General features: G+C 37.8%; 1 protein-coding gene across 6 annotated transcripts in view; it reads right to left on the bottom strand.

The window, feature by feature from the left end:
* Positions 1–17,668, bottom strand: part of Ermp1 (endoplasmic reticulum metallopeptidase 1) — a 56,923-nt gene that overhangs the window by 26,305 nt on the left and 12,950 nt on the right. For 3 of the 6 annotated variants that reach the window (XR_012440453.1, XM_074051924.1, XM_074051925.1), the window contains exons 5-12: positions 15,981–16,127; positions 15,762–15,833; positions 15,285–15,377; positions 12,111–12,323; positions 10,244–10,464; positions 6,926–7,100; positions 6,374–6,564; positions 2,131–2,283 (exon numbers count right to left, since the gene is read on the bottom strand). Coding sequence is in view for 5 of the 6 variants with exons in the window: in XM_074051924.1 (XP_073908025.1) it covers positions 2,131–2,283; positions 6,374–6,564; positions 6,926–7,100; positions 10,244–10,464; positions 12,111–12,323; positions 15,285–15,377; positions 15,762–15,833; positions 15,981–16,127 (1,265 nt within the window). In the remaining variant the exon portion in view is untranslated. The remainder of the gene's footprint in view (positions 1–2,130; positions 2,284–6,373; positions 6,565–6,925; positions 7,101–10,243; positions 10,465–12,110; positions 12,324–15,284; positions 15,378–15,761; positions 15,834–15,980; positions 16,128–17,668) is intronic. The other 3 variants (XM_020159604.2, XM_020159605.2, XM_074051927.1) reach the window with 2 other exon arrangements.

Below are 17,668 nucleotides of genomic sequence, written 5' to 3'. Positions count from 1 at the left end.
CTGAAAAGAACAAAACTAATGAGAAAAGCACTGTTTCAACTAGTTCACTCACATTCCCTCCCCAGATTAATGAGACAGTAAGTATGATCACACCAAGAAATGTAGATGAGGAGCAACAAAAAGAGAACACACTGGGTTGCTAAATTGCTGCTAGTGGTTTTTCTTTTAAACTAGATAATAGACACATAAATGATTTATTTTATTGTATCTTACAAATATATGTTTAAATTTTATATAAAAAAATTTGGGCTGGCAGCGTGGCCCAAGTGGTAGAGTACCTGCCTAGTAAGTGTGGAGCCTTGAGTTAAACCTCAAAACCAACAAAAATAAATGTATAAAATTAAAAGTACATAATTGGAAACGAGCTAAAAAAAGTAAATCAATGCTTTAAAAAAAATTTTAACTGGCACAGTGGTACGCTGTAGCCCCAGTTACTTAGAAGGCTGAGGTGGGAGGATCACTTGAACCCAACAGTTCAAGACCAGCCTGGGCAGCATAGCAAGAACAGTCTCAAAAACAAAAAGTTGAAAACTATTTCAGACTTAAAAGGCATGAATGTTAGAACTCTCTTTAGAAAAACTTTTAAAATCAATCCATGCTACACTCATGTCTCCTTCAGTGTGTTACATGAAGCTAAGTCATGTGCAGAGAAAAACAGGAATCATACCTCACCACTAGATGACAGGCTTGTGACTATAGGACTCTATGAAAAGGCACCATGATTCATTGAAAATAGCTTTATTAACAGCCTGAAGAATATCAAACATGAAAAGAAAAGAGTTGCATAGTGCAGGGTTTCACAAACGCACCTGACAGGCAAAATTACATTTGTATAAATGAAGCTTTCCTGGAACACAGCCACTAGCTTACATATAATCTATAGCTGTTTTTGCTCTACAAAATAGGTTAGCTGCAATAGAGATTATATAGCTGACAAGGCTAAAATATTTATTATTTTGCCTTACGGGGGGGGGAGCGTGGCAAAGAAGGGAAGAGAACCCCAAAACAAGTCAGAGAAGAACTTTAAAAAAAATAGAAATCTACCTTTTCCTACATACTGCTGATATGAATATAAAAATTAGCATGCTGCTGAAAACCCCACTGAATCTCCTAAAAACTGTCTTTTCTTTATGAAAGGTTTAGCATTATAAAACTTGTCACATAAAATATAGCAGTGTGCCCTATAGGACCATAAACAATAAATATTTGGCCCCTTTTCAAAATTTCCTCTCTTAAAAGAATAATTATCCAGGTTGACTCCTCTGACATGCTGTTTGTCCATGAACCTATAGATTTATTTATAGTACCATCTCCAAAAAGTATGGAGAAAAACATGAAAGTTACAAATCTCATTTTAATCCTAAATTATTATATGTTCACCACATATTACTTTGAATGTTACTTAAGCTCTCAATTTACTAGCATTTTAAAATATCTATTTTATTTTGCCAGTTAATAGTTTAAGCTTTTTACTCATTTATCACAAATTTTGCAGTTATATTTTTTAAAGTTCATTATTTCCTGATACATATTTGCTCTTGCTTTTCCAAACAGGTACAGTTTTAAAATTTGGATAGTAATAAAAACAGTGAACATTCCCAAATCCACCTCTTAGGAGTAAGTTTAGCTAGCTATTAAAAATGTCCCTTTGGGACTGGAGGTGTGGCCCAAATGGCAGAGCACCTGCTTTGCCCAGAGATCAAACTCCAATCCCACCAAAAGAAAGAAGTGAAATTTGCAGGCTCCAGTGGTTCACACCTATAATCCTAGCTACTTGGGAGGCAGAGATCAGAAGGAGCTCAGTTTGAGACCAGCCTAGGCAAAGAGTTTGCAAGACCCTATCATGAAAATACACAACACAAAAAAAGGACTGGGGGAGTAGTTCAAGTGGTACAGTACCTACCTAGCAAGCGTGAGGCCCTGAGTTCAAACCTCAGTACAGCTAGAAAAAAAAAATGTCCCTTGATGGTCAGTGTTTTCCTCACTGCCTTATAACACAAAGAAGTCTAGAATAACTATACAGGTCAACAACAGAAAAATCTGTTCTTTCTGTTCACTAGTGAACTTAAAAAAACATGAGGCAAATTTCATCTCCGGAATCTCAAATGGCTCATGAAAAATTGCTCTTACCTGAAGAAACACTCTCTTTGGCTTTGGATTAGCAGGATTGGAGCTATATGGGAAAAAAAATCCACTGCAAACAAGGAGGAATGTAACTGTGCATATCAAAATTAGAGTTAGCATGGTTTTTTTGGTGCTTCTGGCAAGGTAGATAAAGTTAATCTAAAACACAAAGACAGAAAAATTATAAATTAATAGCACTGGCAGGAAAGTGTTTTAACTGACTGTTTTGTCACAGGTATTGGCCAACAGACACTGAAGGAAATTTATTAGCATGTGATGACACACCCAACACCCAATAAGCAAAACACTGATTCTCAGAGATTTCCATCTCAATTCAGAGCCTAGAAAATGACAGATGCCTCCAACTAGCCAGGATGGCAGTGACTTCTGACTGATAGCCAGAAAGCAATAGGGGAAAAGGAAATTGAGCAGTGTTCCTGTGCTCAATCAGCAGACAGAGAAGATGTAGATCCATCACCAACCAAGCCATTACTTTATTTTATTTCTGATCCTATCAATGACCTGCAATGATTAACACTGCATAGCAGACACCAATGAACTGTACCAAAAATTATGGCATCAAGGCTTTCAACTAAATTACCAAAGGGAGGCTTCTTAACCTTAAGCAGATGTGTTTCAATAAAATCCAAATTCAAATTCCATTCAAAATGCTTTTAAAACATGCCAAGAGGTAGATTCATATAAACTAGCATTTAGATGTACCTATAAGACTGCATGGAGACCTGCATTTGAGGAAAAACTGCATTACAAATAATACTGTCTCTTTAGGGTGCTAAGTTAACCAATGTTGATGTAATCAAAACAAATCTGAACTTGAGCAGTATAAGTGAATGAATCAGTCTCAAGGTTAGCATAAAAACGTTACTTAGCTTTTTAACTGCAAGCAAATCACTGAATTAAAAGCTATAGAAGACATACAAGATTAACAAATATGTGCACAGTGCTTTAGGGATCTGAAGTGGTCTGAAAAGCCCACTGAAAAACAATTATCTTGCTTTCTTCATCTTACTTATTTCCTAGGCTCAATAAATAGAGAAGAACATGAATGCAAAAAATACTTTCATTGAGATGAAAATGAAAAGTTAAGCAATACTTACAATATTCTACTATGCAAGTTAAAGAATTCTCATATATCTATAGTGTCCAATATCCCATCCAGGGTAATCTCTAAAAAAACAGTACCATTCTTAGGTGAAAGAGCTTATGTTTATATACTGTGAGTTCAGAAATTTTAAAAAGCATACAGGATTTCAGGCAGTGAGTTAGCAAAACAATTTACAGCCCTATACTTCTCCCTCCTAACTGTCACAATACTTAAAATGTATCTCCTTAGAAAATTTCACATACCCACCAAGTAATTAGTTTCCCCTTCTACTAGAAGGCTGGTAAATTTAGACAGAGTCTTTTATGTAATAAAAGACAAAACAAAACAAACAAAAAATGTCTGTCATATTGCTATGACCATTCTCAAGCCAGCTATTACTAAAATCCTAAAGCCTCACTTTAAGCTATTGTTCCCACATTCAAGTTCCCTGTTCTCCAAATCATGAGGCTCATTTCTGCCACTTCCACTCATCTTCTGGAAGATGTCTGGCCGTGATCATAAATGAAATAGCAATCACAGAATGAAGGAGAGGGAAGAAAGATAATGGTCATAAAGTGATAATGTGTTTGGATTCCATAGTTAATCATTTTTATAAATTTACTTCTGCTTAAATGTTGCATCCTAGGCTGGGGTCATGGCTCAAGCAGTATAGCACCTGCCTGGCAAGTACAAGGCCCTGAGTTCAAACCCCAATAGTACCAAAAAATATACAAATTAAATGTGCATCCTATGTTACTTTAGGTTCTTAAATTGGTACAAAATAAAATGAATAGACACATAAGAAGGACTGAAATGTCCAGTGTGTACTGGCAACTGAGCTGTTTCTCATTGAATCTCTTCCTTCTCATCTCACTCCTATCAGCAGTGCCATTCCAGCTCTCATCCAATCAAGATAACCATGACGGCCCAGCAAAGAGTAACCCCAGGAAACCTGTTCACTGATCTTTTGACAGGAATTTAAGTGCTTTCTAGGAAATATATTTAATAAACCCTCAAGGACTGAAAGAAAAGCTCTCTGAAGTAATAAACATTGTGGCTCAATACTCCATTACCCAAGGGGAATAATCTCACTCTATTAATAAGTCACTATCTTTACTACAAATAAATAAGAAAATGATAACCCACAGCATCAAAGACCAGCAGGGCTATTTCACATTATAATGAAAATTAAATGAGATTTTTAGCATATTCCAAGAGTTACTCTTCTCTCCAAAAGCTTTCCTAGTAAAATATAATTTAGGAAATAATATACATAAATCTTTCTTCTGGATTCCAAGATTTCCATGCTTTGGGGACATTTTCAATATTCACAGTGAGTGTTTTCCAGGATTCTTTTTGCCCCATCCATGTGACCAATGGAACCTAATTCAAGTGTCCCATACCTGGGTCATCTCTTACAGGCATCAACAGCTTCAAATCATTCAGAATAATAAATACTGACTTTAGCTCGGACTCGCATCTACAGATGACAAAATTCTGCTACCTCCTTTTTGTTGTGTTTGTTTGTTTTTTGAGACAGGGCCTTGCTACATATTCTAGGCTGGCCTCAAACTCATGATCCTCCTGCCTCAATTACAAATGTGCCCTCCCCTCCATACCCAGCCCTCTATCTCTTTTAAATCCTCACAACAGCAAACCTATCTATTAACAAATACAGAGCTCTGAAGTAATAATAAAACTCAGCCCTGAAGGTGTGATGCAAGCTATATAGCACCTGCCTAGTAATCATTAAGCCCTGAGTTCAAACCTAGTACCTCAAAATAATAATAATAATAATAACATCCAAAGAAGTAAACCCTGCAGGCAACAAAGAACATTTTAAAACTTTCTAGTCATCCCTGAAAACGGCAGTAAGGAACTAATCGTTATCTTAAAGGTATGCTCAGGTTTCTTTTTGGACTAGGACAGACAACCTGAAACAATAATGTACATAAGAATTACTCTACAATATTACATATGCAAATCCATGTATGCTAAGCTTTCCTGGCCTTTGAAGGGATATCCATGGATAATGCTGACCCTGGTTATCCATAGGTCTTCAGAACCTAACTTCCACAAGAGCTATACATAATTGTAACAGCATGAAAAAGCTATCCTCTCCATGAAGAAATTAGTTATAATAAAGTCATAATTTCTTTTTCTATTCAGTTAGTTGGGCAACTCTCAAGGCATTCTATGGGTATTCAGTAAGTATTCCTTAGAAATTCCAATGAAATGAACCAGAAAGCAGAGACCTGCCTTCCCTAGAGAAGCTCAGCCTCAGTACCAGAAGAATGGACACCATCCCAAGAGTAGAGCCCTGACTGTGGGTTCTGATCATAAACTCAGCATCAACCATCTTTTCTTCCCTCTGGAGAGTCCCATGGGAAGAGAAACACAGATAACAGCAAAGGTAGGACTCTTCCCTAGGAGGGCAAAATGAAGACTGACAAGGCCTATGATACTCTTATTACTTGGTAAATGAAGGCATGTTGGGTATCATAACTGTGCATCACCTTAAGAGACAGACTCAGTTAATGAACTTTGACATGAAGTAGCAGAATGATAATTTTAAAAGCTTCATTGTAATTAGTATTCCTTCACTACATCTAATAGCACTAATAAAACTACTATGTAGTAGTAGTAGGGCGCCAGTGGCTCAAGCCTGCAATCCTAGCTACTGAGGAGGCAGAGATCAGGAGGATTGAGGTTCAAAGCCAGACCCGGCAAACAGTTCGGGAGACCCTATCTCGAAAAACCCATCACAAAAAAGGGCTGGTGGAGTGGCTCAAGGTGTAGGCCCAGCGCTGCAAAAAAAAAAAAAAAAAAAAAAAACCTATGTATTTATTAACATTTACCTCTAACTAGTTCATTCAGAACACACTATTAGTATCCATTTGAAAAGAGGATTTGGGAGACTAGGAAGGCAAGTATTTTTTAAATAAAAAACACAGCAACAACAAAAAACCCAATCTACATTTACTTACCATGCTCAGGCCACAGGATGCACAGCCATTCACCATATCTTTTGCTTAAGACTTTCTCAATAAAGTATAAGCAATATCTATTTCACAGAATCAAGTATGGCCAAACTCATTACAAATTCACATAAAAAAATAAAGAAAGCAAAACTTTTTTCCTTACAAAATAGGAAGAGAGAATCATTATACAACCAGCCAAAATGGATGCCAGCACAACATCAGGTGGGATTTCCGTACCACTTCTCCCAAGAATAGGGGTAAACATCTCAAACACAGCCCAGATAAGGTAGAGACCATAAATATAAGGAATAAACATCCCCAAAAGGTAAATGGCAATAAATTTTCCTTGGGCACCTAGGGAAAAACAAAAAGAAAATATTCGTCTGTGAAACTCTACAGAGAGATACAGATTTTTATAGTGCTGATGTGCCTGGGTACCTACCAAAAATTAGGTTAGGTACATGTCATCTAGTGAGATAAGACACTTCCACAAAGAGTAAGAATTACATAGGTAAAATATTAGTAATGTACTTAAACATGAGAACGGGATGGGGTTTAGGGTGTAAGATAAAAATTTGCATGGTATGAAAATATTTTTAAATAGTAGCAATTTGAAAAGCCTACTTGGTAAGACTTTAAAAAAAATAAGAGTCCCTGAAAGCCTTAAATATTTTAATGTATTTTCCCATTTGTATCAAAACCAAAAATACTCTACCATGTTGCATAAAGTCCTTGTGCACGCAAAGCTTTGTGAGCAATGGAAACACTACCCAGACAGCACTAATGAATGCCGAGCAAAATCCTTGATAAGTGAGAATTATGAGAAAACCACAATGCACAAACAGTGAGATGTCAAAAAACACTTCTCCCAGATACTGGTCACTGGCATTCTGAAAGAAAGAAAAATAAACAAGTAGTCTCACTCACGGGTTCTTCATAAATATCTTTGATTAGAATATAATTCCCACTGCTCAAGACAACTACATTTTCTTTTAAACTGACCAAAGTAACACTGACAAAGCTCCCTCCTGCCAGAGCAAAAACCTCACACTGCTGCACAGGACAGGGCAATCTAACAGAACATAGTGAAAGCAGTATGATTACTTTCATCACCAGGCTAAAAGAAATCCTTGAAAATGTTGCAAAATAAAAGGACTCTCCTAAAAACATCCAATTCTGTAAGCTTTTGTTGTCTACACAATTTCCAAAGACTTTCAAGTAAAGGAGAGAAGCAGCCTGTGAAGGAACACCATCAACTGCTGCAGTGCCACCCATGGCGCACCTGGAAAACCGCATGCCCTCTGTGGCAATGGCCATCATGGGTTCAGCTAGATTTTCCTAACTCTAGTCTATCTCTACCTGCTTACTCTGCCCCTTTACACCTTTGGCCCTTTTTATATTCCCTGTGCTTTCATATTATAAAATTTGAGCTACAGTTTTTAGTCTTGCTATCCAATGGCTTCTGTAGAGCACCCTGTACTCTTCAGAAAAAAGTTGCATTACAAAGTTAAAACATTTTTAACTTGGTAGCCTTGGTAGAGTTAAAAATGGTAGAGTGGCTCAAGTGGTAGAGACCCTACCTAGCAAGTGTGAGATCCTGAGTTCAAACCCCAGTACTGCCAAACAAACAAACCAAAAAAAACACATTTGAACAGCTGCTAGAGTAATTCTATTAACACAAAAATGAAAGTTACAGTTACAGCATAAATACCAAAATGAAAACACATCTTTAAGTTTCTTTTGCCTCTGCCTTATCATTTCTGTTTCTCTCAGGGCATGTTTTGTCTTAAGGGACCCCACTTCAAGAGCTCAAGAGTTTCTGTCATGTGTTTTCATAACAAATTAAAGTCATTTGACAAGCTTCCCCTTGCACAATGAAAGACAAGCTACAGTCATTAAATAGATGATCAACACAATCTGAAACTGAATGCTATTCAAATAGAAAAATAAAACATCACAGCAATGGAAACTGAAATAAGTGAGAATATTTTTACAGCAAGTACCCAAACTGACCCAAAGATAAAACAAGTATTTCTCAACTCTATTTTCATCCTCAGTGTTCATCCCTCCCACACCTGCCCTATTCCAGTCTTCCTCCTAAGTCGCAAAATCACTGTCAGGCTAAGGAAATTTTGATGGTGCCCACTAATTTTCAGAGTACTGCTCCGTACTATCACCTTGTCTTCACCGCACGGACCCTTTACCGACTGTTGCCCACATGCATCTTGAACTTTCCCACCTGTGATTGCTCATCAACCTGTTTTCTACCTGTCAACCTACTCAAGCATCAAAAGCCTCATTCAGGCTGGAGGTGTGGCTCAACCAGCAGTGCGTCTGCTTAGCAAGCCCAAAGCTCTGGGTCCAAAACCAAAATATTCAAATGTCACCATCTCCTTCATGAAGGCTTCCTGCCTTCCACACACAAAATTTATCTCTCCTGCCCCTGCATTCCCACAGCACTGTGTATATGTCATTCTATTTCACTTCATTCCACAATGTACTGCCATCACTGTAGTTCCTGCATCTTCCCACATGAAACTCTGAACTCCTCAAAGAGAGCACACATTCTCATGAATCTCAGTATCGTGAAGCCTCAGCATAAGATCATGCCCACGGAGTGCTTAAAGAGTATTTGTGAAATGAAAATGAAGCACATTATTTTTTCCACTGTGTTTTCAGCTTCAGCCCAGTTTTATAATCAGACCACTGAAATTAGTGAAAGTCAATAGAATTTAACCTAGCCTTTCTATACCACTCTGCCCCAATCAACAATGTTCAACCATACTCTGATTATATAGAGAGGTACAGTAAGAATAAGCATGCGATACTGAGCCCCATAGTATAATGCTTTGTAAACTGAAGTGACTAAAATACAGGTATGATCTAACCATATGCAGACAAATAACTTCAAAGAACTGTTCTTCAATAGTACCTGCATATCCTCAAACCATCTCAGAACATGAAATGAAAATGAGACCAGGGTTCAGAAACCAAGGACATCCTAGTGGAAGGGTACTGGAATACCCATCTTCCATATGTCCATTCTAATCCCTATCAGGAGCAATCAGAAAGAAAGCAGGTATCCATTGATTGTCTTGAAAACAAGGGAGCTACGATTTTCTACTTTAATTCACTTAGGAAACCAGAAATTACAACCCTTTTTCTGTAATTTACTTTTAGTCCTATTATTTCATAACCATACTTTTTCATTTTGTTTTTACCAAATACATAATTGTAACCATAATAAAATATTCTCTAAAAATAGTATAAATCATTTGAAACCCTATTTCCCTTCCCACCTCCTTCCTTAGCAATGTGTCTTTAACCTTTTTAACACACATGCATTCTGTCAAAACCTCCGTCAGAAACAGAAAAAATAAATAAAGGAAAAACTGAAAACTTTAAATGCAACATTCTTTTAGGCAATAAGCGCCAAAAAAATAAATAAATATTGGGCTGGAGGCTCAAATGGTAGAGTGCCCGTCCTAGCAAGCATGAAGTCCTGATTCAAATCCCAGAACCACCCAAAAAAAACGATAAAATAAAAATTTTAAATTTTAGGAACAAATACTTACTGTGTTAGTGCTGTGTATCAGAGATAGCTTAAGCATAGAGAATGCAGCAATGAATAAAGCAATGCTTGCCCTCATGAAGCTTATATTCCAGTGGAGAATAGTGAAATTGAAACAACATAAATATCTGGGTAAGCACAGGGTAACTTGGTAGACAAAACACAGCTACAAAAGCTGCAGCAAACACAGCAGAGGCAGCAAGCTGTGCAAACAAGACTCCTCATCAACCCCATCCTACACTGCTTATACCACAGCTTTTTAACTTCATTTGAATTCTACATCACAATGCTCAAAAGAAGAAAACATCCAGCAAATTAACACAGATGTGGGAGCATTTTCTATAACCATGCTGAGCAATTTCTAATAGCTCAAAAGACCAAATACAATGACTCCCACTTGAGTTTGTCTTTAAATCACAAAAGCAGGAAAAAAATAAATAAATAAATATGCCTAATACTTACCACATAATAAAATCTTTTTGCAAGGGTATGTATGAATATTATCTTGCCTACAGCTGCAGCTCCATACAAACACACGGAGACATAGAAGTGGTTATACCATGAAAGAGACTGTCCAATAAGAGAGATGAACACTGCTATAATGAGAACTGTAACAAGGCTAGTGAACCAGCTAATGAGAGTGATGGCAAGTCCGCACAAGAAGTCTTTCATGTAGTTAATAGCTAATGAAGAGAAAACAAAAAGTTAAGGTCACCATCTTCATTAAATCAATTACATAACCAGTTAACAGGGCGAAAGAGGCAAGTGTTAAAACAAAAATCTTTCATTATTAGCCCCCAGTCCCTCACTTTCCTTCCAGGGCAGACTATGGCTTTACATTTGCTTCTGCTTCAATAAAATCTAGCTTTTGCTTAAATAAAAAAAAATCCATCATTATAAAGTACTGCAATGTCCTAGTGTTGAGGACTGTTAAATATTAGAACAGGGAAAGTATAAGGGATTATATTCAAGAAACATTTATTGAGAGTCTGGGGATACTAATGACTCAAAGAGATTATGACTTCCAGGAACATGGTCAGATTCATTTCTTACTAAGGAAGTGGGTAGTTTTAATCTTCATTACCTTTGGGATGCTTTGTGTATCAAAATATTAGCAAGGATCCAGGTGCAGTGGCTAATGTTTTAGTAATCCTAGCCACTCTGGAGGCAGAGATTGTGTGGTTCAAGACCAGCCTGGGGGAGAAGTTCATGAGGCCCCACCTCAACCAACAGATGCTAGGTATTTTGGACTGGAGGTATGGCTCAAGTGCTAGAGAGAGCACAAAGCCCTGAGTTCAAAAGCTGGGCATGATACAGGAAGTGTAAATAGGAGGATAGCAGCCCAGGCTGGCCAGGACATAAATGAAAGATCCTATTTGAAAAATGGCTAAAGCAAAAAGGGATGGGAGTGTAGCTCATGTGATAGAGCACCTGCCTAGCAAGCATAAGACCCCAGAACTGAAGAAAAAAAAAATTAGCAAGGAGAAGTTCCATAAAAATCTTTAAAGGAAGTAACATAGGAAGATATAAGGACATGGGGAAAGTACCTGGTGATAAAGAATTATTTAAATTGTTACTTAATACTTTATCTTATAATAGTTCATAACAACTTAAGCATTTCAAGCAGAAGGGAACAATTTGACCAAAAGTAATCCATTCATACTTCAGAACAGTGTGCTACTAGTCTATAGTGTGGGAAAGACTTTTTTTTTGTGGGGGGGGAGGTGGAGGGTGTGGTTTACTAGGGTTTGAACTCAGGGCTTCACACTTGCTAGGCAGGCATTCTACCACTCCAACCACTCCACCAGCCCTTTTTGCCCTAGTTATTTTGGAGATAGTGTCTCCTTTTTTGCCAGGCCAGACTGAACCATGATTCTATTTTATACCTGGGATGACAGAAGTGAGCCACCACACACAGCTTTTTTCAAATGGGATGGGATATGACAAACTTAGTTTTGCCCAAGCTGTCCTGGAACCAAGATCCTCCTGATCTCAGCCTCCCCCACAGCTTGGGATGACAGAGACATACCACTGCAACTCTCTATTGGTTAAGATGGGGTCTCATGAACTATTTGCCACAGCTAGCCTCAAACCATAATCCTCCTGATCTCAGCCTCCCAAGTAGCTAGGATTACAAGTGTGAGTCACCAGTGATCAGCTTGGAAAAGACTTTTTAATGGGAATTTTCAATGGAAGTTAATCTATACAAACTATTTTTCAATAGCTCTATGTGATACTTCTGTGGAATAAGTTTGTAACAGTGGTCTACTTCATCAAGACTAAAAGTATGGTGAGCATATCAATCTAATATTTAGAGGGAAATACTTACTCTTATGTTTGGGCTGCATCAGTTTTTTGCTCAGGTACAATACAACAGCTACTACCACCATATAGTTTATTACTGAGCCAATACGAGAGGGGTAGGCAATAACGAACAGGCCAAAGACATCAAAGAAGACCATGTTTCCATGTCGATATTCAGACGAAGAAGCCAGCATATCAGATGTAGCTAGATATTTAAGGACTGCTAAAATGTTGTCACCTATTAATAAGAAAGAAAACAATACTGAATAAACTATTTGAATGTGATTTACATGTACAACCTTATAAAGCAGAAGCAAACCATCTACTATTTGAATAGAAAAATAGCTGGGAAGAATGTGGACAAGATTTTCTACCATCCTAGTGCTCTCCTCAACTTTCACTAAATTTCTCAAATAAGGTCCCTGCTCCCTACTTAGAAGCTCAGCTTTTCTCTTCTATTAGAACTATTCTCTAACATCAATTGCACAACCAATGCTGTACTTAGACCCATTTATTTACTACATATTAACTATATTAGACACTGTTCTAGATACCAAAACTCAGTGGTGAACCAAGAGACAAAGGCCTCTCATGAAGTTCATAGGCTCAGAAAAGTTGTTACAAGCATATTAAGAATTATTATGGAGGGGAGGCCTCTAGAGTAGGAGCATTAAAAGTTCTAGGCCATCCTGAACTATATACCAAGTCCCTATCTCAAAAAAAAAAAAAAGAAAAAACCCAAGGGCTGGGAATGTTGCTCAGTGGTAGAGCACTTGCCTGGTATGTGCAAGGCTCTGGGTTTGATCCTCAGCATCAAAAGCAAACAAACAAAAAAATCAGTGAGGAGACAGAAGGATTGTGAGTTCAAGGCCAGCCCGGGCTACATAGTGAGACCCTGTCCCTAAAAAAACAAAACAAAACAATTAGTGAGGAGAAGTAGTTGTAGGAGACTAATGGAGTTTGGGAAGTCAAGAAAGCAACCCAACAAAGTGATATTTATAGGCAAACAATGAATAAGAGCTAGTTACAATGAGAAAGATTATCTAGACTGAAAGAGCTGTGCAGATGAAAGCCTTAAGGAGGAAAAGTTCCAAAAACAGGAAAAAGTCCTGAATGAGGAAAGAGTATTCAGCAATGAAGCTAGAGAAGCAAGAAGAGTCATAGCAAAAACCTTGCATATCAAAGGTCTGTAATAAATATTTATTACATCAATGAATGAATGAATGCATTTAAACTTTTTTTATATATATACAGTATCTCACTATGTTGCCCAGGCTGGCCTCAAACTCCTGAGCCCAAGTGACCCTCCTCTCTCAGCCTCTCAAGGAGCTGGGATGACAGGCACGCATGCGCCACTGCACATGGCTGCATTTAAACTTTAATGCAGGAGCAGTAAGAAGCCCTGAATGATTTACATTTCTTCCTGTTGCTCATCCCATTCTTGACTTCCTCCTTCTATTCACGTAAGACACCACACTCAGGGTTGGGGATTTAGTTCAGTGGAAGAGTGCTTGCCTAGCAAGTGCAAGGCCCTGAGTTTGGTCCCTAGCCAAAAAAAAAAAAAGAAAAAACTACATTCTGACCACCAAATTTCTTTCACTGGCTTCTTTTTAACATTCTTCATTTCAACCTTCTTGCTTAAAAACATATTTTCTACAAAGTTCAGTATTACTCTTCTGCCTCTGCTTCACTCTTGTAAAAATCGTGTCCATTCCCTCTCGTGTTGCTTTCCCTATGCCACTAATTCCCAAACCCACAAGCCAAGTTTTGCCAAGAACTCCAACACCACATCTGTTTTCATCAGGCTGGTTCTAACCCCCGCATCTTACTTACCTAACAGAGCTCACAGTCTGCTTCCCCAAATTAAGTTCATCTAATTTACCTCTTCTTTCCAACCTGTCCAGTCTTACTGGATTCACATTCAAAATGTATCTAATTTTCTACCCCTCCCTTTCATTTCTCTTTTATCAACTCCACAGTTACGACCCTCCTTATTCCACATATAAATCACTGTCAGAACAGTCCCAGCTCCTGGCTCTCTATGGCCACACTGAGTTACTAGACCAACAGCACTTAAAACCATCATAATGAGTTCATTCACAGACTCAGACATTCAAAGGATCCTTAGTCCTTTGGCATCTTCTTGCTGATCTCTTTTCTTTTTTGTGGTACCAGGGATGAAACGCAGGACCTTGTACATACTAGGCAAGCACTCTACCACTGAATTCTTGATGACTTTTAAAGCCTTCTACAATTTCCACTCCCCTGTATACTTCATCTTCCTCTACTTCTGAAGATATTGCTTCCCTTTTAGTCTACTCACCAACAGCCTCCCACATACAAACACACTCGACTCAAGCTATACACTTACTTGGAAAGTACTCTTTTCTTCACAAGCCAAATCCTACTAAGTCTTTAAGGCTCAGCATCAGATTTGCCTCCTCTGACTACTCCAGACTGCTCTTGAAAGCACTTTAAATCCTTATGCTGAAGCCTCTAACCTGCCCTTCACCACCAATCATGAACTATAAAATATAACTATTTTCTACACTAAAAAAACTGCCTACACTTGTGTCCTGGTGTCCCCTCCAATTCATAGCTTTGACCTTGGCTAGACTTACACTGTTCAACAATCCTACCAAAACCCTGGGTCACTCCCTTTCCAAGTCCTCAGTGAATGCTTCTATGTTTTTAATTGCTAAGTCAGACAGCAAGACTAAAAATTCAAGCCTTCATCTCTCCAACTCCAAATCTCTAGCTCATTCCACTTCATACCAATTCTGCAATGCACAGGCTACAGAATATTTGTATTTTTATAGGTTACCCTTATAGGTTACCCCTAACACTTCACCTTAATGTATATCAAAACTGGAACTTGGAGCCACAAACAGTGGCTCACACCTATAATTATAGCTGCTCAGGAGGTGGAGATCGGGAAGATTATGGTTTGAGACAGGCAAGGTAAAAAGTTAGGGAGATATTATCTCAATCACTAAAAAACTAGGTGTGGCAATGCATACCTGTCATCCCAGCTATGCAGGAAGCATAAAGAGAAAGATCACAGTCCAGGCCAGCCTGGGCATAAATACAAGACCCTATTTGAAAAATAAAGTCAAAAGGGCCTGACTTGCAAGTGTTGAGGCCAAGTTCAAACATACCCCAGTACTGAAAAAAAAAAAGTTGAACTTGAAATACCAACCTGCTCTCTGAATAGAATCTGACAGAATTCTGTCCGCTGTGTCATACTTGGTGTGATAAATGTATCCGTTCTCAATAAAAGCTAAGTCTATTCCTAAAACACACAAGAAAAAAACTCATTTTGCTTTAAAGATCAACCTTGCTTTTGGACTATTTATTTAATAAATTACTAAAAGACAAAATGTCAAAGCAGTGGGATGATTGATAGCTCCACCATATTTATGAATGAATGGTATAAATTCTCTTCCATTTTAAAAAATTCTATATGATGGTCCATAATTCAGTACATGATTAAGGAAGTGTACTACTTCACAGAGAGGAGGAAGTCTGAGGTACTGAATTTGGGCAGTCATCAAAATTTTGTCATCTATATCCTTGTCTGGCCAGAGCCAAATTTTAACTTCAATAAGCTGTAAAGTCACTGAGGGAGTTGACAAACCCACACAACAATGAAAGTCAAAGACTCTTAAAGGATTACCATCTTTGGGAATGAAGTGCTGAACAGTTTTCCCCCATTCTACTGTCACATTGTGGAGCAAGACAATATATTCTAGAGGAGGCAAGCATTTAAATTACTATGGAGCTTTAAAAAAAGGAAAAACATTAAGAACTCTATTTTAGCAAGTCAGAATGTATAGCTATCAGAATGCGTTCTCACAAACTGAAGAAGTGAAGCTTGTTTTTGATGACGGAATACCTGGAATGTTCCCAAAATCCCTGTAGATACGGAAGTCAGTATCTGAAGGAATGATTCCACTCTGAAAAACCTCCTGAGCCACCACAGAAGCAAAAGGGTGTTTAGCTGCCGAAACATAAGCTTGAACCAACCAAGGATTTTCAGGGCCTGAAATGAAACATGACAATACAATACAAGGTTAACCTGGTAATTTTTTTTGTCGGGGTGGGGGGCAGAGGGCAATACCAGGGTTTAAACTCAGGGCTTCATGCATCCTAAGCAGGCACTCTACCACTTAAGCCATACCTCCAGCCCTTTTTGCTCTGGTTATTTTGGAGATAAGAGTCTCACTTTTTGCCTAAGCCAGCCTGGACCACAATCCTCCTATTTTATGCTACCTGCCATTTATGGGATGACAGACATGAACCACCACACCCACCTTTTTTCTGTTGAGATGAGGTCTCACAAACTTTTGTGCCCTGGCTTGCCTGGGACAGCAATCCTCCTGATCTCAGCCAACAGTGTAGCTTAGGATGACAGGTATGTGCCACTGTCCCCACTATTGGATGAGATGGGTTTCTCTAGACATTTTTGCCTGAGCTAGCCTCAAACCATGGTCCTCCCAATCTTAGCCTCCCAAGTTGCTAGGATTATAGGTGTGAGCCATTGGTTTCCAGATAACCTGGTAAATTTTTTAACATACCCTACTATTTTTTTTTCATTTTTGTATTTTTGCAATGCTAGGAATTGAGCCACTCTACCACTTAGTTACATCACCAGCCTGAGGACTGATTTTTTTTTTAACATACCAAAAATACCTAACAGTGGCGGTTTAGAAAGAGCGATGAAGACTTTATTACTTAATCCCTTCTTCTGTATTTTCTAATATTTCTCTGATATATTTCTATCATTTTTTAAAATAAAAATAACCTTTTATAAACATAAAATTACTTTAAACTATAAAAAAGTTTTTCTGAAAATGTCAATATATTGATGTAACAGACCAAGTAATCACATTTTGTAGAATCTGGGAACACTGTTTTTATAACTTTATAAACACACTACCAAACTATTTTCCCACATTTAAAAAAAAAATGACCAAAAACGGGAGACAGGGCACTATACAAACAGACACACAAGTGACCCAGCCACTGGAGTTTATTGGCACAGACTTTAAAATAATTATGATCACAAGTAAAAAAGCACAGAAAGAAAAAGGGATGGTATACACAGAAATGTGTATAAAGGAAATACAGGATACACTGAAAAGGTCTAACATATGCATAATTGCAGTCCCAAGAGAACAAGAGACACATGGAACAGGAGCAATATTTAAAGGAATAATGACAGAATATATATGCTACAGAATAAAGTAAAAATACACAGAAAGCCAGGCATGATGACATACACCTATAATTCCAGCACTTGGGAGGCAAAGGCAGGATAACTGCGAGATAAAATTAAAAAGTAAAATAAAATATTTTATAAAATAAAATAAAAATACATTAAATACTGAAATAAATAAACAAAAAAGGAGAAAAGGAGTGTTTCTTCTAGTAACTTCAACTATTAACTATTGATGGAATGAGGAAGCTAGAAAACCAGCATGTGACAAACAGTAAAAAAGGTTTGGGGCAAGAATTAGCAATGATTGCTAAAACTAAGTCAATGTTTTGTAAGAAATCTCAAAGTACTTGTTACTAAGGGAA

The sequence above is a fragment of the Castor canadensis genome, chromosome 13, assembly GCF_047511655.1.
Source record: "Castor canadensis chromosome 13, mCasCan1.hap1v2, whole genome shotgun sequence".
Classification (NCBI taxonomy): Eukaryota; Metazoa; Chordata; class Mammalia; order Rodentia; family Castoridae; genus Castor; species Castor canadensis.
This window is presented reverse-complemented; position numbering and strand designations above follow the sequence as displayed.